This window comes from Phyllobates terribilis, unplaced genomic scaffold (genome assembly GCF_046119375.1).
Source record: "Phyllobates terribilis strain yellow unplaced genomic scaffold, ASM4611937v1 Scaffold_5__5_contigs__length_657084704, whole genome shotgun sequence".
Lineage (NCBI taxonomy): Eukaryota > Metazoa > Chordata > Amphibia > Anura > Dendrobatidae > Phyllobates > Phyllobates terribilis.
Window position 1 is genome coordinate 65,078,744 of NW_027362765.1, and position 26,006 is coordinate 65,104,749.

Consider the following 26,006-nt stretch of genomic DNA (forward strand, 5'->3'; position numbering starts at 1 on the left):
GTCAGGTTGAAAGAGCAGCGGCAAAAAAGCCTTGTCATAGCAGCAGACAAGTTTTTGAAGCTGCTGGTGCCTCCAACGTCCCCCGAACAACAAGATGCAGGGTCCTTCAGAGGTTTGCAGCTGTGCATACGCCATCCTGTCGACCTCCTCTATACACTTCACACAAGCAGAAACGGCTCCAGTGGGCCAAACATTACATGAAGACTGATTTCAAAACTGTTTTGTTCACGGATGAGTGCCGTGCAGCGCTCGATGGTCCAGATGGATGGAGTGGAGGATGGCTGGTTGATGGACACCCCACGCAAACACGGCTACAGCGCCAACAAGGAGGAGGTGGAGTAATGTTTTGGGCTGGAATCATGGGGAGAGAGATTGTCGGCCCCTTTAGGATCCCTGAAGGCGCTAAAGATGAACTCCATAATGTATGTGGATTTTCTCAAACAGCACTTCCTGCCATGGTTCAAGAAGAAGAACCGTGTATTTCACAGCAAGATCATTTTTTTGCATGATAATGCACCATCTCATGCTGCACATAAAACATCTGCATCTCTGGCTGATATGGGCATAAAAGGGGACAAACTTATGGTGTGACCCCCATGCTCCCCTGACCTCTACCCCATTCAGAACCTTTGGAGCATCATTAAAAGGAGTGTCTATGATGGCGGGAGGCAGTTCACATCCAAGCAACAGCTCTGGGAGGGTATTCTGTCCTCATGCAAAACAATTGAAGCAGAAACCATCCAAAACCTGACAAATTCAATGGACGAGAGAGTTCAGAAGCTCCTTTCGAACAAGGGGTCCTATGTGAAAATGTAACATCACCTAGAATAAAGTTTTGAGTTGAAAACTGTTTGATTTCAGTTTCTAACAACCTGCTAATGCTTATAATTTCAAAAATGACCATTTTTTGGGTCTTTATTAAAATTAAAAGGTTGATCGAAAAGTTTGGGGGATCTAAGAGTGTGGCAACCCAGTAGTCATGATTACTTCGAATTCTGACAATATGAGGGTCATGCTGCAGGTAGTGCAGCAAGAAGGCACTTATGTGTCTTGCGCATCTCGGAGCCCCAAAATTATTTTCCGGGCTAGATGCAGCTAAAAATTATTATTAATTTTAAATCTGGTGAAGCTTTAGTATAGATGGCCTAATAGGATCAGTGCTGCACACTGCTACAAAGCCCAAATTATTTTCCAGTCAAGATACAGATAAACATGATTAGTAATTTTAAATCTGGTGGAGCTTATTATAGATGGCCTAATAGAATCAGTGCTGCACACTGCTACAAAGCCCAAATTATTTTCCAGTCAAGATACAGATAAACATGATTAGTAATTTTAAATCTGGTGGAGCTTATTATAGATGGCCTAATAGAATCAGTGCTGCACACTGCTACAAAGCCCAAATTATTTTCCAGCCAAGATACAGATAAACATGATTAGTAATTTGAAAGCTTAAAACGGTTGGTAGGGTGATTTTAACCAATCATCAAGCTTTTACTCTCCCCAGGATGACACAGGGGTAGAAAAGTCTTTTCGGATCCATGATTTGTTCATCTTTATGAACGTGAGTCTGTCTACATTATCAGTGGAGAGCCGCGTGCGCTTATCTGTCAGCACACCACCAGCAGCGCTGAACACACGTTCAGACAGAACGCTGGCTGCGGGGCATGACAAGATCTCCAAGGCGTAAATGGCTAGCTCCGGCCATTTATCCAGATTGGAAGCCCAAAAAGAGCAAGGGTCCAGTGACACAGTCATGGCTTCAATGTTTACTTGGAGATACTCCTGTACCATCGTCTCTAGGCGTTGACTATGTGTCAGACTTCTTGTCTCCTGTGGCCTTGCAAAGGATGGGCTAAAAAAGTGGTGAAATGATTCCGCAAAATTGATGTTACCAGCAGATACTGTGGTTCTGTTACGGTTTGAGTGCTGAACACTTGACGGTCCCACGGTTGGCAAGTTGGAACTGTGAGATTCACTACGTGCACCACTGGTATTTTGTGGAAAGGCACATGTAAGATTCTGCAACAGTCTCTGCTGATACTCCTGCATGCGTGCATCCCTTTCTATGGCAGGAATAATTTCTGCAAATTTACTTTTGTACCGGGGATCTAACAGTGTGGCAACCCAGTAGTCAGGATTATTTCTAATTCTCACAATTCGAGGGTCATGTTGCAGGTAGTGCAGCAAGAAGGCACTCATGTGTGTTGCGCATCCAGGAGCACCAAGTCCCTGTTGTGTTGGTGGCGAGGTAACAATCATGCTTCCTTCCTCTGTCCTCTCCCCCCAACCTCGCACAACAGAAATGTGATCAAGGTCTCCCTCATCTGATGAGTCTTCCATCAGTTCGTCCTCCACTACTTCCTGGGCTCCTGCACCTTCCTCACTAGTTTGGCTGCTACCATGCGCCCTGGTAAAACCATCTCCCCCACCCTCACATGCCTGCCGCCTTGGTGCTGCCGACCGTCTGGACCTTGCAGATGTTAGCCCTTCCGCATACAACTCCTCCTCCTCTACTTCCTCCACCTCCTCTTGTGCCACCACCTGACTCCGAATTCTGTTTAACATGTGCTCCAGCATGTAAATCACCGGAATAGTCATGCTGATAATGGCATCGTCAGCACTAAACATCTTCGTCGCCATTTCAAAACTGTGCAGAAGGGTGCATAGGTCCCTGATCTGAGACCACTCCTCCAGCGTGATTTGCCCCACCCCTGGATCTCGTTGGCCCAGGCTATACGTCAGAACGTATTGCACCAGGGCTTGTCGGTGCTGCCACAGTCGCTGCAACATGTGCAGAGTTGAATTCCACCGGGTAGGCACATCGCATTTTAGCCGGTGAAGTGGCAGGCCCAACGACTTCTGTAGAGATGTAAGTCGCTGAGCTGCGGGATGCGAACGGCGGAAGTGAGCACACAGCGACCGTGCCCTCTGCAGAAGGCCATCTAGTCTGGGATAGTGGGCTAAAAATTGCTGGACAACCAGGTTCAACACGTGAGCCATACAAGGCACGTGTGTGACATTGCCCCGGCGAAGGGCCGCACCCAGGTTTGCAGCATTGTCGCACACGGCCTTCCCTGGTTTCAGGTCCAGTGGAGACAACCATTCATGAAATTGGTTCTCCAGAGCTGACCACAACTCCTCAGCTGTGTGACTCACATTTCCCAGACATTTCAATGTAAAAACCGCCTGATGACGTTGAGCCCTACTGCCAGCATAGTAAGGAGGTGTGCAGGATCCCTTCTGCGCAGTTAGAAAGCTTGTGGCATGACCAGACAGGCTTTGGGTGCAGGTGGAAGACCGAGAGGAGGTTGAGGAGGCAGAAGCAGTGGAGGAACTTTGACATAAAGAGGATTGACGCACAACTCGTGGGGACGGCAAGACTTGGACAGCAGCCCCTTGTCCTGCTGTCACCATAGTTACCCAGTGCCCAGGCAGCGACATGTAACGCCCCTGTCCATGCCTACTCGTCCAAGTGTCTGTGGTGAAATGCACCCTGTCACACACAGAGTTTCTCAAAGAAGCGGTGATGTTGTGTGCGACATGCTGGTGGAGCGCAGGCACACCTTTCTTTGAGAAGTAGTGCCTACTGGGCATCTGGTACTGGGGCACTGCGACGGACATAAGGTCTCGAAAATCCTCTGTGTCCACCAGGCGGAAAGGCAGCATTTCTGTAGCCAAGAGCTTGCAGATGGTGAAATTCAACCTCTTAGCTTTCTCATGGCTAGAAGGAAATGGTCTTTTACTTGTCCACATCTGAGGGACCGAGGGCTGGCTATTGTGCTTAGACGGGGTTGATAAGGGTGTCCCCGGCAAACTGCCGGTCTGTGAGGAAGATGCAGGCGGACATGTTAGGTTGCCTTGATCCAAAGGTGGTGCTATCGATGTCGGACAGCGCTCAACACCAGCTGGTGATACCACCTCCAAAGAAAATGATGACCTGCCAATCACGCTGGCTGTTGCGGGTAAAGAGGTGGCAGGTCTGCGCCCCAAAACAGGTGTGACTGCTGTCCCCCCAGTCACAGAGGATGAAGAGGCCGCGGATGCACAAGATATGGTAGACTGTGGTTGGCCCGGCCGGCTAGGCCGCATTGTAGCACACTGAGCTTCCCACTGCAACTTATGCTTCATGTCCATGTGCCGGTTCATGCATGAAGTACTCAAACTATGTATTTTTTTGCCTCTACTTAGCTTTTGCTGACAAATGTTACAGATAACACGAGTTGGGTCATCTTTATCGATCTGAAAAAATGCCCAGGCTATGCAAGGCTTAGCACCCATGCGACCTGAAGAGCCACCACGACTTGTGGTGAGAGGCAGAGTTGTGTTTGAGGATGCAGTTGTTGACGTGCTTCCAGTACTACGTCTCTGTCCAGGAAGGCGCAACCTGACCTCGTCGTCACTAGCATCTTCCTCCACCTCCTCTGCTGACCTCATCTCTTGGCTGACTGTGGGTTGACAGTAAGTGGGATCTCCAACCTCATCATCATCACCCTGTGCGTTATCACACCCGTCGTCCTCAGAGCCAACCTGTTCCTGCCCTGACAAAAAACTAAAGTTGTCGCTCCAATCAGGTATTTGAGTCTTATCATCGTCTTCCTCATTGTCTCCACCAACAGGAGTTACAGTTTGGGAATGAGGGTCTACATTATGGTCAGAACCTTCTGCGTCTGGTCCTGGATCCGACTCATAAAGATTCTGGGCATCAGTGCAGATCATTTCCTCGTCTGGATTCACAGAAGCGCTGGAGTCGACCTCTGATTCCCAGGCTATAGTATGAGTAAACAGCTCTGCAGACTCAACCATCTGTTCTACCTCATACTCAGACGGGCAGCTGGAGATTTGGGAGCTGTGAGGAAGCAAGTGCGATTGGGGTGACACCTTTGAGGACTGGAGTATTTGTGATGTTGAAGTTGATGTGGAGGAGAGCCCACTTAAAGGAGCACTTGATATCCGTTGAAGCACCTGCTGTTTTTGTGCCTCATCTGGAATTTGTAGCGATTGGCGTGGCCGTAAGAAAGGGATCTTATTACATTGTCCGCTAAAAGAAGTACACATTTTAGTTTGGCTGGAAGATGGTCTTTCTTCTGCAGATGTTACTGTTGCTTTAACACCTACCCCACGGACACAACCTTTTTTCCCCTTCCCAACACGCCTATTCCCCTTTCCACCAGCAGCAGGCCTTTTTCCACTCATTTTGGTGGTTAACTAATTCACAACTCTGGAGTTGTTTGCAGAAAAAAACAATGGATGGGAACCGAGCAGAGCTGAGTGGCCAAACTGTGGTATTAGGCCAAAACTATTGGCTGGGTTAGATGCAGAAAAAAATTATATTCAATTTGCAACCTGATGGAGGTCAGTATAGATGGACTAATAGAACAAGTCCCACACACAGCTAGAAGCCCAAATATTTTTTCAGAGGTAGATGCAAAAAAAAATTTTATTCAGTTTGCAACCTGATGGAGGTCAGTATAGATGGACTAATAGAGAAAGTCCCACACATTGCTAGAAGGCCAAATATTTTTTCAGAGCTAGATGCAGAAAAAATTATATTCAATTTGCAACCTGATGGAGGTCAGTATAGATGGACTAATAGAACAAGTCCCACACACTGCTAGAAGGCCAAATATTTTTTCAGAGCTAGATGCAGAAAAAAATTATTTTTAATTTGCAACCTGATGGAGGTCAGTATAGATGGACTAATAGAGAAAGTCCCACACACTGCTAGAAGGCCAAATATTTTTTCAGAGCTAGATGCAGATAAAAATTATTTTTAATTTGCAACCTGATGGAGGTCAGTATAGATGGACTAATACAACAAGCCCCACACACAGCTAGAAGCCCAAATATTTTTTCAGAGGTACTGTAGATGCAGATAAAAATTATTTTTAATTTGCAACCTGATGGAGGTCAGTATAGATGGACTAATAGAGAAAGTCCCACACACTGCTAGAAGGCCAAATATTTTTTCAGAGCTAGATGCAGATAAAAATTATTTTTAATTTGCAACCTGATGGAGGTCAGTATAGATGGACTAATACAACAAGCCCCACACACAGCTAGAAGCCCAAATATTTTTTCAGAGGTACTGTAGATGCAGATAAAAATTATTTTTAATTTGCAACCTGATGGAGGTCAGTATAGATGGACTAATAGAACAAGTCCCACACACTGCTAGAAGGCCAAATATTTTTTCAGAGCTAGATGCAGAAAAAAATTATATTCAGTTTGCAACCTGATGGAGGTCAGTATAGATGGACTAATAGAGAAAGTCCCACACATTGCTAGAAGGCCAAATATTTTTTCAGAGGTAGATGCAGAAAAAAATATATTCAGTTTGCAACCTGATGGAGGTCTGTATAGATGGATTAATAGAACAAGTCCCACACACAGCTAGAAGCCCAATATTTTTTCAGAGGTAGATGCAGAAAAAAATATATTCAGTTTGCAACCTGATGGAGGTCTGTATAGATGGATTAATAGAACAAGTCCCACACACAGCTAGAAGGCCAAATATTTTTTCAGCGGTAGATGCAGATAAAAATATATTCAGTTTGCAACCTGATGGAGGTCAGTATAGATGGACTAATAGAGAAAGTCCCACACACTGCTAGAAGCCCAATATTTTTTCAGAGCTAGATGCAGAAAAAAATTATATTCAATTTGCAACCTGATGGAGGTCAGTATAGATGGACTAATAGAATGATGCTATGCCCAAAAGATTTTACTTCACTAGGTGCAGTAAAAAAATTGGTATTCTATACACAGGTGGTATATCTTGCAACACAGATAGGCTACTCCACTGACTAACACACTCTGCAATAGGCCAAAAAGGATTAGCTTTGCTAGATTCAGCCAAATGCTGTGAAAAAAACTTGCACAGCACTGGCACAGACCTGCCTGGCAAAAACTGATAGGAACTGATGTAACCTAGTCCTGAAAAGGACTGCAATTACAATTAGTCTTTACTCCCACAATCTATCTATTTAAGAGCACAGACCTGCCTGATAAAAGTCGTAGGAAATGCTGTAACCTAGTCCTTAAAAGGACTGCAATCACAACTATTCCCTACTCCCAAGCTATCTGTAGATTTGTGCGAAAATTGGCTTGAAATTAACAAGGTATAGCGCACACAGCAACAGCGGTGCCGTCTAACACGCAGCTGCAGCAGTGAGAAAATGGTGGCGACGGGGAAAATGGCTGGGTCTTATAGGGCAAGGACATGTGACATACACTGCCAATCACACATGCCCTTGCTTGTGTGAAAAAAAGCACTTTGCTCCGTGTGTGCGCTGCTGATAGGCTGACAGATTGCACCTCCCCACTGTAAATGCGGGAAAGAGAAAAAAAAATGGAGATCTTCATTGTTCCTGCAGAGATCCATCCCCTGCCCCTCCCCCCACCCCGCTGTACACTCAAACTGCGTATTAACATTAATTTTCATCATTACTGAGAAAAAATCCAGTTATGATTTTGGTGCACGAACAGTTATCGAACATAACCTCGAACAGCCAAATTTTTCTCAAATTGTTCGTGTTCGCTGAACGGCTCGAACACCGCCCAAAACAGCTCAAATTTGAGATTGGCGAACAGTTCGAGTAGAACAACGCTCATCTCTAATCTCCACCAGATATAAAACATAGACTGAATGGCCACATTGTGAGAAGATCCAGACAACATCTAATGTCTATGATCAGCTTTATCCTGTCATCTCCACCAAGTATAAAATATACACTGAATGGCCACATTGTGAGAAGATCCAGACAACATCTAATGTCTATGATCAGCTTTATCCTGTCATCTCCACCAAGTATAAAACATACACTGAATGGCCACATTGTGAGAAGATCCAGACAACATCTAATGTCTATGATCAGCTTTATCCTGTCATCTCCACCAGATATAAAACATACACTGAATGGCCACATTGTGAGAAGATCCAGACAACATCTAATGTCTATGATCAGCTTTATCCTGTCATCTCCACCAAGTATAAAACATACACTGAATGGCCACATTGTGAGAAGATCCAGACAACATCTAATGTCTATGATCAGCTTTATCCTGTCATCTCCACCAGATATAAAACATACACTGAATGGCCACATTGTGAGAAGATCCAGACAACATCTAATGTCTATGATCAGCTTTATCCTGTCATCTCCACCAAGTATAAAACATACACTGAATGGCCACATTGTGAGAAGATCCAGACAACATCTAATGTGTATGATCAGCTTTATCCTGTCATCTCCACCAAGTATAAAACATACACTGAATGGCCACATTGTGAGAAGATCCAGACAACATCTATTGTCTATGATCAGCTTTATTCTGTCATCTCCACCAGATATAAAACATACACTGAATGGCCACATTGTGAGAAGATCCAGACAACATCTAATGTCTATGATCAGCTTTATCCTGTCATCTCCACCAGATATAAAACATACACTGAATGGCCACATTGTGAGAAGATCCAGACAATATCTAATGTCTATGATCAGCTTTATCCTGTCATCTCCACCAGATATAAAACATACACTGAATGGTCACATTGTGAGAAGATCCAGACAACATCTAATGTCTATGATCAGCTTTATCCGGTCATCTCCACCAGATATAAAACATACACTGAATGGCCACATTGTGAGATGATCCAGACAACATCTAATGTCTATGATCAGCTTTATCCTGTCATCTCCACCAAGTATAAAACATACACTGAATGGCCACATTGTGAGAAGATCCAGACAACATCTAATGTCTATGATCAGCTTTATCCTGTCATCTCCACCAGATATAAAACATACACTGAATGGCCACATTGTGAGAAGATCCAGACAACATCTACTGTTTATGATCAGCTTTATCCTGTCATCTCCACCAAGTATAAAACATACACTGAATGGCCACATTGTGAGAAGATCCAGACAACATCTAATGTCTATGATCAGCTTTATCCTGTCATCTCCACCAAGTATAAAACATACACTGAATGGCCACATTGTGAGAAGATCCAGACAACATCTAATGTCTATGATCAGCTTTATCCTGTCATCTCCACCAGATATAAAACATACACTGAATGGCCACATTGTGAGAAGATCCAGACAACATCTAATGTCTATGATCAGCTTTATCCTGTCATCTCCACCAGATATAAAACATACACTGAATGGCCACATTGCTAGAGACACCCATCTAGTAACGCATTGGGCCTCCATTTGCCTTCAGAACAGCAGCAATTCATAGTATCAGATTCCACTAGGTGTTGAGATTGTTCTCCAGGAATACTGGCCCATGCCAACAGGATAGGTTCTTGCAGTTGCTGCAAATTAGATGAAGGTGCTGAGATGCTCTGAACAACGAATTGTACCTCGTCCCAGAGATGCTTTATAGGGTTAAGATCTGAGGACGGTGAAGGCGGGAAAACAAGGAAAACTCACAGTCATATTCCTGGTGTAAAATAGTAGAAAATGCTGCCACCTCCTGAGCAGAATTGCTGTATGACATAAAGCTTTATTCGTGGGGCTGCAGGATATATTGTTATTACACAACACTGATGCAAAGTACTGTCATTATATGGTGAATTATAATGCCAGGCAGGGGAGAGTTACAGAGGGTCAGCCCTGCAGCTGGGCAGGGGAGAGTTACAGAGGGTCAGCCCTGCAGCTGGGCAGGGGAGAGTTACAGAGGGTCAGCCCTGCAGCTGGGCAGGGGAGAGTTACAGAGGGTCAGCCCTGCAGCTGGGCAGGGGAGAGTTACAGAGGGTCAGCCCTGCAGCTGGGCAGGGGAGAGTTACAGAGGGTCAGCCCTGCAGCTGGGCAGGGGAGAGTTACAGAGGGTCAGCCCTGCAGCTGGGCAGGAGAGAGTTACAGAGGGTCAGCCCTGCAGCCAGGCAGGGGAGAGTTACAGAGGGTCAGCCCTGCAGCCGGGCAGGGGAGAGTTACAGAGGGTCAGCCCTGCAGCTGGGCAGGGGAGAGTTACAGAGGGTCAGCCCTGCAGCTGGGCAGGGGAGAGTTACAGAGGGTCAGCCCTGCAGCTGGGCAGGGGAGAGTTACAGAGGGTCAGCCCTGCAGCTGGGCAGGGGAGAGTTACAGAGGGTCAGCCCTGCAGCTGGGCAGGGGAGAGTTACAGAGGGTCAGCCCTGCAGCTGGGCAGGAGAGAGTTACAGAGGGTCAGCCCTGCAGCTGGGCAGGGGAGAGTTACAGAGAGTCAGCCCTGCAGCTGGGCAGGGGAGGGTTACAGAGGGTCAGTCCTGCAGCTGGGCAGAAGAGAGTTACAGATGGTCAGCGCTGCAGCTGGGCATGGGAGAGTTACAGAGGGTCAGTCCTGCAGCTGGGCAGGGGAGAGTTACAGAGGATCAGCCCCGCAGCTGGGCAGGGGAGAGTTACAGAGGGTCAGCCCCACAGCTGGACAGGGGAGAGTTACAGAGGGTCAGCCCCGCAGCTGGACAGGGGAGAGTTACAGAGGGTCAGCCCCACAGCAGGACAGGGGAGAGTTACAGAGGGTCAGCCCCACAGCAGGACAGGGGAGAGTTACAGAGGGTCAGCCCCGCAGCTGGACAGGAGAGAGTTACAGAGGGTCAGCCCTGCAGCTGAGCAGGGGAGAGTTACAGAGGGTCAGCCCTGCAGCTGAGCAGGGGAGAGTTACAGAGGGTCAGCCCTGCAGCTGGGCAGGGGAGAGTTACAGAGGGTCAGCCCTGCAGCTGGGCAGGGGAGAGTTACAGAGGGTCAGCCCTGCAGCTGGGCAGGGGAGAGTTACAGAGGGTCAGCCCTGCAGCTGGACAGGGGAGAGTTACAGAGGGTCAGCCCTGCAGCTGGACAGGGGAGAGTTACAGAGGGTCAGCCCCACAGCTGGACAGGGGAGAGTTACAGAGGGTCAGCCCTGCAGCTGGACAGGGGAGAGTTACAGAGGGTCAGCCCTGCAGCTGGACAGGGGAGAGTTACAGAGGGTCAGCCCTGCAGCCAGGCAGTGGAGAGTTACAGAGGGTCAGCCCTGCAGCCAGGCAGGGGAGAGTTACAGAGGGTCAGTCCTGCAGCTGGGCAGTGGAGAGTTACAGAGGGTCAGTCCTGCAGCTGGGCAGTGGAGAGTTACAGAGGGTCAGTCCTGCAGTTGGGCAGGGGAGAGTTACAGAGGGTCAGCCCTGCATCTGGGCAGGGGAGAGTTACAGAGGGTCAGCCCTGCAGCTGGGCAGGGGAGAGTTACAGAGGGTCAGTCCTGCAGCTGGGCAGTGGAGAGTTACAGAGGATCAGCTCTGCAGCTGGGCAGGGGAGAGTTACAGAGGGTCAGCCCTGCAGCTGGGCAGGGGAGAGTTACAGAGGGTCAGACCTGCAGCTGGGCAGGGGAGAGTTACAGAGGGTCAGCCCCACAGCTGGGCAGGGGAGAGTTATAGAGGGTCAGCCCCACAGCTGGGCAGGGGGGTTACAGAGGGTCAGCCCTGCAGTTGGGCAGGGGAGAGTTACAGAGGGTCAGCCCTGCATCTGGGCAGGGGAGAGTTACAGAGGGTCAGCCCTGCAGCTGGGCAGGGGAGAGTTACAGAGGGTCAGTCCTGCAGCTGGGCAGTGGAGAGTTACAGAGGATCAGCTCTGCAGCTGGGCAGGGGAGAGTTACAGAGGGTCAGCCCTGCAGCTGGGCAGGGGAGAGTTACAGAGGGTCAGACCTGCAGCTGGGCAGGGGAGAGTTACAGAGGGTCAGCCCCACAGCTGGGCAGGGGAGAGTTATAGAGGGTCAGCCCCACAGCTGGGCAGGGGGGTTACAGAGGGTCAGCCCTGCAGGGGAGAGTTACAGGGGGTCAGTCCTGCAGCTGAGGGGAGTCTTGGGAGATGTTTCCAGGTGGTTCACTGTATATACAATAAACTAATTGCATGAGGGGCTCTGTAGAGTGAGGTTGTGGCACCATTTACTTCTCATTGTCGGCACTTAAGACATAATATTAGATGTGCAGAAAAATCTGGAAATAGTGGAGAGGTTTACTCTATCAATAGACCACTGGGTGATGTTACAGTTTAGTTGTAGACAAAGTTGAAGAAAGAATCAAATGAGAAGCAAAAGGCTGGACCAGGGGGTGTTTGTGACAAGAAAGTGTGAGGATACCATTCTTCTAAAAGGACCACAGTAAAGTGGCCAAGAAACTGGAGTCCAACTTGCAGAACTTGGGACCACATCAGAGATCCGTTAAGGAAGTAGAAAAAGCAACTCTAGTGGTTCTGAGCTGGAGGTAAAGAAATGTAGCCAAGCGTTTGTGGGGACCCTGAGATGACAAGGACAGAGGCCAAGTATAACCCTGACTTGGAGTTTACAAAATCTAGAAAGCCAAGCCAGGACATGGATTGTACAGAGAAAGTGGTCTGCATGGAAAAGAGTCAAGGAAAGTGCTATAAAGAAAGATGGAGGGCAGCGAAAACTACTGGAAACGGTATAAGTTATGTGCCTCTGTTGGGAACAGAACATTTTATTTACAAGTCACGTATTTGCTATTCTCTTCGTTTCGCTTTATCTTTCTTTTTGTCACATATACATATATCATTTAGTAAAATTCAGTTTATTTTCATAATTTGAACTGTAATCTTCCTTGTCTATACGTTACACTGACATGCCAGAAGTAATCTTATAATATTCAGCCATAAAGGGAGACATCTACTGAGGATCACACACCCTAAGGAACCCGTTTCACTGATGCCTGGGTCACAATAGGACACCTCAGCCCAAGCAACCCTTATATTGGAAGTAATCAATGACTATGTGACAAGGGTCATTTTCTAAGTACCAAAGAGAAAACAGCTGCCATGAAGGGACGAACTTGATCGGTCACAATACTTAGGGAAGCCCTAGTGTCCTAACATCCATCCACACATATCAGAGGTCCCAGAATGTGCAAAAAAATATCCTCCTTTTTCCTTTCTGTTCCTATAGGTCAGCAATGATACTTAACTGGTCTCCTGCTGCTATCGCCCATCTGTTCTAAGGAATGATGGCTGCATTCACACACATTAGTTGAACACTAGCGCAGTATTCAGCTGCAGTCTATATAACTGCACCACATGTTCTCAGCACTATTGTTCACATCATTGCATGCAACAAAACCCATTAGTTTGGCAATTTTTGACATACTCATGCGGTGACAGAGTTCAAAGTGTTTCAGATTGCTCAATGTTCCTATTATGAAAACTAATCTCTCCGATTTAGAGCGCAGTCAGACAGCCGTATAAATCGGACTGAGATCGGAACAAAGTGCACGGACTGGCCGGCGTCTCTCCCAACCCGACAGTGACAGCTTCATGTATTTCTATGCAGCGGTCACGCTCAGGATCGGAAAGCCACCGGCCAGTACTTGCCCAGTCCGAATTATACAGCTGTCTGACCGCGCCCTTATGCTGAACTCCACGGTCATGTGTCTAATAAGTTTCAGATGGGAGTGTGAAAGGTTCACTAATAAATTGAAAATTCAATGTTTATAATACTGGTGGATAAAACAAGACTGAACACAAGACCTTCATAGCCGTCTACACATCATATGGGAGATCTCATGACACCTTCTCTCCATCTACCTGATAATCCAGAAGAACATCGGGATCTTCTTCTTTACAGTCAAGTAGAAGAAGAGGACGGGGACATCTCTCTGGTGTTGTCCTCTTACTGGACAGAACTGGAGGAAACACATACAGACACTGAATTCATTCCTTACATACAGATAATTATAGGCCGTTTGTATTTAGTCCTGTCTATTACCTGGTGATGTGAGGGGCTGGGGAACCTCCATCATGACGTCCTTGTACAGATCTTTGTGCCCTTCTAAATACTCCCACTCCTCCATGGAGAAATAGACGGTGACATCCTGACACCTTATAGGAACCTGACACATACAATGATACAGTCATCCACCCGATCCCTTCATAGAGTCACTGTATAATGTCCCAGCATTCCAAGCAGTGTCACCTCTCCAGTCAGCAGCTCAATCATCTTGTAGGCGAGTTCTAGGATCTTCTGGTCATTGATGTCCTCATGTATCAGGGGGTCAGGTGGAGGCCCCGTGATTGGGCTCAGGGGTCTTCCCCATCCCTCAGACATAGGGTCCTGACAGCGCTCACTAGAGGTCTTCTTCACTACTGTGTAATCCTGGTTATGGAGAGACACATTAATAAATCTCACTACAGACATTTCCAGAGTCCTCACCTCTCCAGTTCTGTCCATCTGTTATTCCCATAGATAAGAATGATGTAATGTGACGTCATCAGAATCTCTCACCTCTCCAGTAAGCCGGAAGAGGATCTCTAGGGTGAGGTGTAATATCCTCTCCGCCATCTTGTCCCTGTCCCTATCCATCCTTGATGGGTCAATCAGGAAAACTCTCTTACATAGAAGATCTCCACTGAGAGGATCCAATATTGTAGGGACCTGAATGGGGAGAAAATGAAGATGTAACATCATAAAGATCCCATGTAAGAAATCTCCAGAGCTGTTACCAGTTTCACGTGATCACTACATCCAGTCATGGCCCCGTCCTGCCCCCGGTATAACACACAATCACATTATAGTCACACACAGGGATTTATCACATAATGTATCCAATCCAGCACCAAAAACACAGAACAAATCTAAAAGAAAAATCAAAATTATCTGAATATTAACAAAATATTTTGTGAAAACAAGACAAAGGTATAACATGCCAGGAACATCCACAGAGATCGGGACGGCAGAACCGGGGACGTCAGTAACAGATAATGACAGAACATTAATATCTCCTGATAGTGACAACATGGAGCAGGCGACGGCCATAATGGAGACTGTACAGTAACAGAGCAGCGAGCGACGTCAGGAGGGAAGTGACCCAATCTAATCCAATACAGACAGATCCTGATATAGAGACACAGACGGGAACATGTTCTGTCTCCTGGAATGTGATCGCAGCACTGAGAGGGTTAATAGTAATGGGGGATCTCCACATACCTCCACCTGCAGAGCCGCACACTAGATATATGGCTGTGACTGAATCCTAGTAGGTGATAGGATCTGGTGACTTTTTCCACTAGGATTTGGCTTTCTCAAGTATAGCCGGCTGTATCCTAATGTGCAGAAAGTCCCAGTGCTTCCCCCAGGACTGAGTCCTGGCCCCTCTATCACACAGTCCCTGCTCCCTCATTACTGGTCCCCAGTGCAGAGTCCCGGTGCTTCCCCCAGGACTGAGTCCTGTCCCCTCTATCACACAGTCCCTGCTCCCTCATTACCAGTCACCAGTGCAGAGTCCCGGTGCTTTCCCCAGGACTGAGTCCTGTCCCCTCTATCACACAGTCCCTGCTCCCTCATTACCGGTCCCCAGTGCAGAGTCCCGATGCTTCCCCCAGGACTGAGTCCTGTCCCCTCTATCACGCAGTCCCTGCTCCCTCATTACCAGTCACCAGTGCAGAGTCCCGGTACTTCCCCCAGGACTGAGTCCTGTCCCCTCTATCACACAGTCCCTGCTCCCTCATTACCAGTCACCAGTGCAGAGTCCCGGTACTTCCCCCAGGACTGAGTCCTGTCCCCTCTATCACACAGTCCCTGCTCCCTCATTACTGGTCCCCAGTGCAGAGTCCCGGTGCTTCCCCCAGGACTGAGTCCTGTCCCCTGTATCACACAGTCCCTGCTCCCTCTTTACCGGTCCCCAGTGCAGAGTCCCGGTGCTTCCCCCAGGACTGAGTCCTGTCCCCTCTATCACACAGTCCCTGCTCCCTCATTACCAGTCACCAGTGCAGAGTCCCGGTACTTCCTCCAGGACTGAGTCCTGTCCCCTCTATCACACAGTCCCTGCTCCCTCATTACTGGTCCCCAGTGCAGAGTCCCGGTGCTTCCCCCAGGACTGAGTCCTGTCCCCTCTATCACACAGTCCCTGCGCCCTCATTACCGGTCCCCAGTGCAGAGTCCCGGTGCTTCCTCCAGGACTGAGTCCTGTCCCCTCTATCACACAGTCCCTGCGCCCTCATTACTGGTCCCCAGTGCAGAGTCCCGGTGCTTCCCCCAGGACTGAGTCCTGTACAGTGTCCATTTTAGGACATGATCAGATATCAAAATCAAACATCAGTAATCTTCAGGACCCACTGGCAGCCAATCCAGAATATAGGCGATCAGAGATAGACAGCTTTTTTCGGAGGATTAGTCTGCCAGTTCTTTCAACGGAGGCACAAGAGTCCCTTAACAAACAGATCACTCTTGAGGAATTAACTGACATTTTGAAAGATTTGCCCCTGGGTAAGTCACCAGGCCCGGACGGTTTGACCTATCTATATTATAAAACTTTTGCGAATATACTACTCCCCTATATGGTTGACCTTTTTAACTCCTTCCTGACGGGAACCCCGATTCCTAGCTCGCTGTCTCATTCATATTTGGTGTTAATTCACAAGGCTGGTAGAGATCCCCTTGACTGCGCCAACTATAGGCCCATAGCCCTCTTGAACTCGGATATAAAAATATTTACCCGTCTCCTTGCAAATAGACTGAATGTCTGGCTTCCGCACATGATTCATAAGGATCAGGTGGGGTTTGTGCCCTGCAGGCAGGGAGGAGACAACACAAGGAGGGCTGTGGACCTGGTGGATGTGGTCAATAGGAATAAGTCTCAGGCGCTTCTCCTCAGTCTTGATGCGGAAAAGGCTTTTGATCGCCTTAATTGGCTCTTTATGTTTGAGACAGTGAAGACTTTTGGGATATCAGGTGCTTTTCTAACAGCACTAAAGGCCCTTTATTCTTCTCCCACGGCGTCCATTAATCTTCCCCATTGTGTATCACCCAGTTTCTCTATAGAAAATGGTACAAGACAAGGCTGTCCTTTATCCCCACTCTTGTTCGCCATGTGTATTGAGCCTCTAGCGGCAGCAATAAGAGTCAATCCTGACATATCGGGGGTGGAGGTAAGGGGTAAAGTATTTAAAATTTCCCTATTTGCAGACGATGTGCTACTGACCCTCACGAATCTGCATATCACCCTCCCTAATCTTAAAGTGACACTTCGGGAATATGGCATGATCTCAGGATATAAGATTAATTCTAAAAAAACAGAGGCACTTCCACTAAACCTTCCCCATGAAGAATTAGATCATCTTAAGCTGAATTACAAATTCCGGTGGAAGTCAGAGAGTGTCAAATATCTGGGGATTAACATAACGTCAGACTATGGGACCCTGTTTGCTCATCATTTTCCGACCCTTTTTAAAGAATTGAAGGGTCTTATGGTCAAGTGGGCCAATCTTCATATCTCATTTTTGGGGCGTATATCGGCGGTGAAAATGTCCCTTATTCCTAAACTCAACTATTTTGAAACTCTGCCAGTTGGGGTTCCTATGGGGGAGTTGAGGGCTCTCCAATCCTGTATAATGAAGTTTATATGGAATAATGGGAGGCATAGAATCTCCAAGCAGGTACTGATCTCAGGGAGGGAGCAGGGGGGGTTATCGGTCCCGGATGTGGTTAAATACTATTGGGCGGCTCACTTGAGAAGGATTCCCTCGTGGTCATCCCTTTGGGCATATAATAAGTGGACAGAAATTGAAAAATTATGGATAGCCCCAGTTCATCCGAATTCACTACTGTGGTCTGAGAAATCTGTTAAACTCCAAACCACTTTACTGGGCCCTATGCAATTCACGTGGGACACCTGTAGGAGGAGATTTCCTCTTTCTTCTAAACACTCCCCATGATATCGTTTGTCTTTCAGCCTTTGCTCCCTCAGAGCCAAGAATCATCGATGGCTCATCCCTGGATCAACGCGGGATTGTTTAGATTTGTGGATATAGTGGACAGAAACACCTTAGTAATACATCAGTTTGATTATTTAAAAGAAAGTTTTAACATCACTAACCGGGAATTCTATCAGTACATACAGATTCAGTATTTTGCAAGATCCCTGTTTGGCTCATATAAAGTGTCCATGCCCACGGTGTTTGAGAGGCTGTGCAGGAGAGGTCCCTCTACCAAGGGGTTGATCTCGGATATATATAAAATAATCAATTCACCGGTGGGTGGACCCATCTTCCAGCACCCTTATATGTCTAAGTGGGAGGGATTCTTGGGAAGGAGGCTTTCCCCTCAGACATGGCAGACAATATGGTCTAAAGCAGCTAAGACATCAATCTGTACCCTATACAAGGAGAACCAATATAAAATTTTAATGCATTGGTACCACACGCCGGATGTCCTGAATAAAATGAACCCGCAGGTCCAGAGTATATGCTGGAGATGTGGATCATCTGTCGGCACTCTGACACATGTTTTCTGGTCCTGCAGCAAAATAGTTCCCTTTTGGGAAACAATAAGAAAACTGGTTCAGGAGGTGCTATTTACAGAGATTTCTCTGGAGCCCTCTGTTTTCCTTCTCAATGTGACCCCTGGGGGAATGGGTAAACACTCTTCCAAATTGCTCCTCCACTTGTTGACAGCAGCGAGATGCATGATTGCTCTTTGCTGGAAAAGGGACTCTCCACCCTCTAGACAAGAGTACTATGCTAGGGTCTGTGATGTGAGGCGGATGGAGTCCTTGACTGCAAGTCTTAATGCAAAGATGGACCTGTTCGAGACAGTATGGGCCCCATGGGACTACTATTGGGCGCAGCGTAGTGAATGATCAACTGCTTCTTGATCTTTTGTCTATATCGTTCTTCCTTTCCCTTCCTTCTCTCTGTGTTGTCCTTTTTTTTTCTCTGTGTTTTATGGACTGTTATTTAAAATGGATGTCATATCAGATATTTGAATTTGAAAGCTTTAAAGTGATCTCTAATGGGCCGGCCTGTTGGAGGCCTAAGTGTTTTCTCTGATATGAAAATGTGAATGACTTTTCTGTGTTCTATGTTTGCTAAAATATGTGAAACATTTTAATAAACATTACAGTTATAAAAAAAAAAATCAAACATCAGAATGATGTCAGTATGAGGCTCAATACCCTGTCTGAGAACTGATTCTGACACGTGATTCAGACAAATGATTCTGACAAGTGACTTTTACAACTGTAATAATAATAAAAATAAGAAAAAAAAGTAACTGTTCGCTGATTGGACTTGAACCCAAAACTCTGTCCTAAAGCCAGTGCACTAACCACTGAGCTATAAACTCAGTTGTTAAAACCTAGGAGTTCTATTTGGTTATATGATTTTCAGTGCAAACTTGTCTAAAACTCATTGGGACTTATGCACAGACTGCAAGCAAGCCAAATTCAAATGATATTTGATTCTGATGTGTGAGTCTGATGTGTGACTTTCTTCAAACAAACATCAGAATCAGAATGACTTTTAGTCACCCTGAGTATTTTCATGGTGAATCTCATAAGCCAAGAAAAGCTGTCAGCTGCTATCACTTGACTGGATAGCTCAATGGTAAAGCAGCAGCCTCTGAAACTACAGTATCACTGTTCAAATCCTAATTGGAATATTATTTTTTTTTAATTATGCCTATTTAGCTCACAAACTATAGGGGTGTTTTACTTTTAATATCTGACATTCTGATTGTCACCCTGACATATTAAGAGTTTCAGACACGCTGTCTATTTGCATGGTAAACTACATAGCCAAAGTAAATTGGGAGACACTAATTTACTACATATCTATTTCCAAGTGACTGTACATTTGCATAATTTCCTAAAGGGGTCTAATGATAACATTTCTTTATTGTAATTTTTCTTTCCATCCACCCAAGAACTGGCTGCAAACTCCCAATTTACTTTTGCCATGTAATTATTATTATACATCGCTACCTAACTAATCAAATAATGAACCTCTAGTTTAATGGTAAGGCATCTGGGTCACACATAGTTTTGGTTTGAAAGGATAATAATAATAGTAATAATAATAATTAATAATAATTTCAGTTCAGTGTCCCTACAGGTTTTTCTTGGCTTATGAGATTAACCATGATAATACTCAGGGTATGTAAAAGTAATTGTGATTCTTATTCTGATGTGTGAGAAAAGTCAGCTATCAAAGCCAAGCCTCACTGAAGTTCGTGTGCTAGCCAGCATCATTTAAAAAACAAAAGTTTATTTTTCTGCACCAGGGGATTTGAACTCAGAACATCAACTCCATGAGGCAAGAGAGTTACCATTCTGCCATAAACTCAAATGATGCTGCACAACGGTTTTTCTTTGTTTATGAGATTTACTATGTAAATACTCATGGTGTCTGGAACACCTTCTGATTTTGATTCTGAGGTGTGATGAAAGTCAGGTATTAAACTCATTCATCAAACTCATACATCATTTGAATTTGGTTTGGACAATGTCTGCGTGAAAGTCCTGATTGCACTGGAAATAACCAAGTAAAATGACAACTTTTCTTAAATGAGTGTATAGTTCACTGGTAAGTGTGCTGACTGTGAAACATATGCTTTTGGTTTCAAGTCCCAGTAGGGACACTCAACTTTTTATTATTACTAATAATGTATTATTATTATTATCATTACTATTATTATTATCCTTTCAAACCAAAACTATGTGACACAAATGCCTTACCATTAAACTGTAAGTTCATTATTTGATTATTTAGATAGCGATATATAATAATAATTACATAGCAAAAGTAAATTGGGAGTTTGCAGCCAGTTCTTGGGTGGATGGAAAGAAAAATTTGCAATAAAGAGATGTTATCATTAGACCCCTTTAAGAAATTATGCAAATGTACAGTCACTTGGAAATAGATATGTAGTAAATTATTGCCTCCCAATTTACTTTAGCTATGTAATTTACCATGCAAATAGACAGCGTGTCTGAAACTCTTAACACATCAGGATGACAATCCGAATGTCAGATATTAAAAGTAAAACACCCCTATAGTTTGTGAGCTAAATAGGCATAATTAAAAAAGAAATATAATAACAATAATATTCTGATTGGGATTTGAACCTTGATACTGTAGTTTCAGAGGCTGATGCCTTACCATTGAGCTATCCAGTCAAGTTATAGTAACTAGCAGATTTTCTTGTTTTATGGGATTAACCATGAAAATACTCAGGGTGACTAAAAGTCATTGTGATTCTGATGGTTGAAGAAAGTCACACATCAGACTCACACATCAAAATCAAACATCATTTGAATTTGGCTTGGGGGAGGTATTTCTGAAAATCCCAATTAGTTTCAGACAGGTTTGCACTGAAAATTATATAACCAAATATAACTTCTAGGTTTCCTCAACTGAGTTTATAGCTCAGTGGTTAGAGCACTGGCTTCTGAACACAGAATTTTGGGTTCAAATCCCATCAGCGAAGAGTGACTTTTTTTATTATTATTACAGTTGTAAAAGTCACTTGCCAAAATCACTTGCCAAACAAAGGTTCTCAGAAAGGGTATTTAGCCTCAAACTGACATCATTCTGATGTTTGATATTGATATCTGATCATGTCCTAAAATGGACACTGTACACAGTCCCTGCTCCCTCATTACCGGTCACCAGAACAGAGTCCCGGTGCTTTCCCCAGGACTGAGTCCTGTCCCCTCTATCACACAGTTCGTGCTCCCTCATTACTGGTCACCAGTGCAGAGTCCCGGTGCTTCCCCCAGGACTGAGTCTTGTTCCCTCTATCACACAGTCCCTGCTCCCTCATTACCGGTCACCAGTGCAGAGTCCCGATGCTTTCCCCAGGACTGAGTCCTGTCCCCTCTATCACACAGTCCCTGCTCCCTCATTACCGGTCCCCAGTGTAGAGTCCCGGTGCTTCCCCCAGGACTGAGTCCTGTCCCCTCTATCACACAGTCCCTGCTCCCTCATTGCCGGTCCCCAGTGCAGAGTCACGGTGCTTCCCCCAGGACTGAGTCCTGTCCCCTCTATCACACAGTCCCTGCTCCCTCATTACCGGTCACCAGTGCAGAGTCCCGATGCTTCCCCCAGGACTGAGTCCTGTCCCCTCTATCACACAGTCCCTGCTCCCTCATTACCGGTCCCCAGTGCAGAGTCCCGGTGCTTCCCCCAGGACTGAGTAATGTCCCCTCTATCACACAGTCCCTGCTCCCTCATTACCGATCCCCAGTGCAGAGTCCCGGTGCTTCCCCCAGGACTGAGTCCTGTCCCCTCTATCACACAGTCCCTGATCCCTCATTACCGGTCCCCAGTGCAGAGTCCCGGTGCTTCCCCCAGGACTGAGTCCTGTCCCCTCTATCACACAGTCCCTGCTCCCTCATTACCGGTCCCCAGTGTAGAGTCCCGGTGCTTCCCCCTGGACTGAGTCCTGTCCCCTCTATCACACAGTCCCTGCTCCCTCATTACCGGTCCCCAGTGCAGAGACCCGGTGCTTCCCCCAGGACTGAGTCCTGTCCCCTCTATCACACAGTCCCTGCTCCCTCATTACCGGTCCCCAGTGTAGAGTCCCGGTGCTTCCCCCAGGACTGAGTCCTGTCCCCTCTATCACACAGTCCCTGCTCCCTCATTACCGGTCCCCAGTGTAGAGTCCCGGTGCTTCCCCCTGGACTGAGTCCCGTCCCCTCTATCACACAGTCCCTGCTCCCTCATTACCGGTCCCCAGTGTAAAGTCCCGGTGCTTCCCCCAGGACTGAGTCCTGTCCCCTCTATCACACAGTCCCTGCTCCCTCATTACCGGTCCCCAGTGCAGAGTCCCGGTGCTTCCCCCAGGACTGAGTCCTGTCCCCTCTATCACACAGTCCCTGCTCCCTCATTACCGGTCCCCAGTGCAGAGTCCCGGTGCTTCCCCCAGGACTGAGTCCTGTCCCCTCTATCACACAGTCCCTGCTCCCTCATTACCGGTCCCCAGTGCAGAGTCCCGGTGCTTCCCCCAGGACTGAGTCCTGTCCCCTCTATCACACAGTCCCTGCTCCCTCATTACCGGTCTCCAGTGTAGAGTCCCGGTGCTTCCTCCAGGACTGAGTCCTGTCCCCTCTATCACACAGTCCCTGCTCCCTCATTACCGGTCTCCAGTGTAGAGTCCCGGTGCTTCCTCCAGGACTGAGTCCTGTCCCCTCTATCACACAGTCCCTGCTCCCTCCTTACCGGTCCCCAGTGCAGAGTCCCGGTGCTCCCCCAGGACTGAGTCCTGTCCCCTCTGTCACACAGTCCCTGCTCCCTCATTACCGGTCTCCAGTGTAGAGTCCCGGTGCTTCCTCCAGGACTGAGTCCTGTCCCCTCTATCACACAGTCCCTGCTCCCTCATTACCGGTCTCCAGTGTAGAGTCCCGGTGCTTCCTCCAGGACTGAGTCCTGTCCCCTCTATCACACAGTCCCTGCTCCCTCATTACCGGTCCCCAGTGCAGAGTCCCGGTGCTTCCCCCAGGACTGAGTCCTGTCCCCTCTATCACACAGTCCCTGCTCCCTCATTACCGGTCTCCAGTGTAGAGTCCCGGTGCTTCCTCCAGGACTGAGTCCTGTCCCCTCTATCACACAGTCCCTGCTCCCTCATTACCGGTCCCCAGTGCAGAGTCCCGGTGCTTACCCCAGGACTGAGTCCTGTCCCCTCTATCACACAGTCCCTGCTCCCTCATTACCGGTCCCCAGTGCAGAGTCCCGGTGCTTACCCCAGGACTGAGTCCTGTCCCCTCTATCACACAGTCCCTGCTCCCTCATTACCGGTCTCCAGTGTAGAGTCCCAGTGCTTCCTCCAGGACTGAGTCCTGTCCTCTCTATCACACAGTCCCTGCTCCCTCATTACCGGTCCCCAGTGCAGAGTCCCGGTGCTTCCTCCAGGACTGAGTCCTGTCCCCTCTATCACACAGTCCCTGCTCCCTCATTACCGGTCCCCAGTGCAGAGTCCCGGTGCTTCCTCCAGGACTGAGTCCTGTCCTCTCTATCACACAGTCCCTGCTCCCTCATTATCGGTCTCCAGTGCAGAGTCCCGGTGCTTCCCCCAGGACTGCGTCCTGTCCCCTCTATCACACAGTCCCTGCTCCCTCATTACCGGTCCCCAGTGTAGAGTCCCGGTGCTTCCCCCAGGACTGAGTCCTGTCCCCTCTATCACACAGTCCCTGCTCCCTCATTACCGGTCCCCAGTGTAGAGTCCCGGTGCTTACCCCAGGACTGAGTCCTGTCCCCTCTATCACACAGTCCCTGCTCCCTCATTACCGGTCCCCAGTGTAGAGACCCGGTGCTTCCCCCAGGACTGAGTCCTGTCCCCTCTATCACACAGTCCCTGCTCCCTCATTACCGGTCCCCAGTGTAGAGTCCCGGTGCTTCCCCCTGGACTGAGTCCTGTCCCCTCTATCACACAGTCCCTGCTCCCTCATTACCGGTCCCCAGTGCAGAGTCCCGGTGCTTCCCCCAGGACTGAGTCCTGTCCCCTCTATCACACAGTCCCTGCTCCCTCATTACCGGTCCCCAGTGCAGAGTCCCGGTGCTTCCTCCAGGACTGAGTCCTGTCCCCTCTATCACACAGTCTCTGTTCCCTCATTACCGGTCCCCAGTGTAGAGTCCCGGTGCTTCCCCCAGGACTGAGTCCTGTCCTCTCTATCACACAGTCCCTGCTCCCTCATTACCGGTCCCCAGTGTAGAGTCCCGGTGCTTCCTCCAGGACTGAGTCCTGTCCTCTCTATCACACAGTCCCTGCTCCCTCATTACTGGTCCCCAGTGTAGAGTCCCGGTGCTTCCCCCAGGACTGAGTCCTGTCCCCTCTATCACACAGTCCCTGCTCCCTCATTACCGGTCCCCAGTGCAGAGTCCCGGTGCTTCCCCCAGGACTGAGTCCTGTCCCCTCTATCACACAGTCCCTGCTCCCTCATTACCGGTCCCCAGTGTAGAGTCCCGGTGCTTCCCCCAGGACTGAGTCCTGTCCCCTCTATCACACAGTCCCTGCTCCCTCATTACCGGTCCCCAGTGCAGAGTCCCGGTGCTTCCCCCAGGACTGAGTCCTGTCCCCTCTATCACACAGTCCCTGCTCCCTCATTACCGGTCCCCAGTGTAGAGTCCCGGTGCTTCCCCCAGGACTGAGTCCTGTCCCCTCTATCACACAGTCCCTGCTCCCTCATTACCGGTCCCCAGTGCAGAGTCCCGGTGCTTCCTCCAGGACTGAGTCCTGTCCCCTCTATCACATAGTCCCTGCTCCCTCATTAGCGGTCCCCAGTGTAGAGTCCCGGTGCTTCCCCCAGGACTGAGTCCTGTCCCCTCTATCACACAGTCCCTGCTCCCTCATTACCGGTCCCCAGTGCAGAGTCCCGGTGCTTCCCCCAGGACTGAGTCCTGTCCCCTCTATCACACAGTCCCTGCTCCCTCATTACCGGTCTCCAGTGCAGAGTCCCGGTGCTTCCCCCAGGACTGAGTCCTGTCCCCTCTATCACACAGTCCCTGCTCCCTCATTACCGGTCTCCAGTGCAGAGTCCCGGTGCTTCCCCCAGGACTGAGTCCTGTCCCCTCTATCACACAGTCCCTGCTCCCTCATTACCGGTCCCCAGTGCAGAGTCCCGGTGCTTCCCCCAGGACTGAGTCCTGTCCCCTCTATCACACAGTCCCTGCTCCCTCATTACCGGTCTCCAGTGCAGAGTCCCGGTGCTTCCCCCAGGACTGAGTCCTGTCCCCTCTATCACACAGTCCCTGCTCCCTCATTACCGGTCTCCAGTGCAGAGTCCCGGTGCTTCCCCCAGGACTGAGTCCTGTCCCCTCTATCACACAGTCCCTGCTCCCTCATTACCGGTCTCCAGTGCAGAGTCCAGGTGCTTCTCCCAGGACTGAGTCCTGTCCCCTCTATCACACAGTCCCTGCTCCCTCATTACCGGTCCCCAGTGCAGAGTCCCGGTGCTTCCCCCAGGACTGAGTCCTGTCCCCTCTATCACACAGTCCCTGCTCCCTCATTACCGGTCACCAGTGCAGAGTCCCGGTGCTTCCTCCAGGACTGAGTCCTGTCCCCTCTATCACACAGTCCCTGCTCCCTCATTACCGGTCACCAGTGCAGAGTCCCGGTGCTTCCCCCAGGACTGAGTCCTGTCCCCTCTATCACACAGTCCCTGCTCCCTCAATACCGGTCACCAGTGCAGAGTCCCGGTGCTTCCTCCAGGACTGAGTCCTGTCCCCTCTATCACACAGTCCCTGTTCCCTCATTACCGGTCTCCAGTG

The 26,006-nt window shown here is 48.3% G+C and overlaps 1 protein-coding gene across 1 annotated transcript in view; it reads right to left on the reverse strand.

Annotated features, from left to right (window-relative positions):
- LOC141271455 (uncharacterized) overlaps positions 1–26,006 on the reverse strand; it is a 176,393-nt gene that overhangs the window by 59,695 nt on the left and 90,692 nt on the right. Inside the window, exon 5 of the mRNA XM_073681526.1 lies at positions 13,554–13,651. Within this exon, the coding sequence (XP_073537627.1) occupies positions 13,554–13,651 (98 nt within the window). The remainder of the gene's footprint in view (positions 1–13,553; positions 13,652–26,006) is intronic.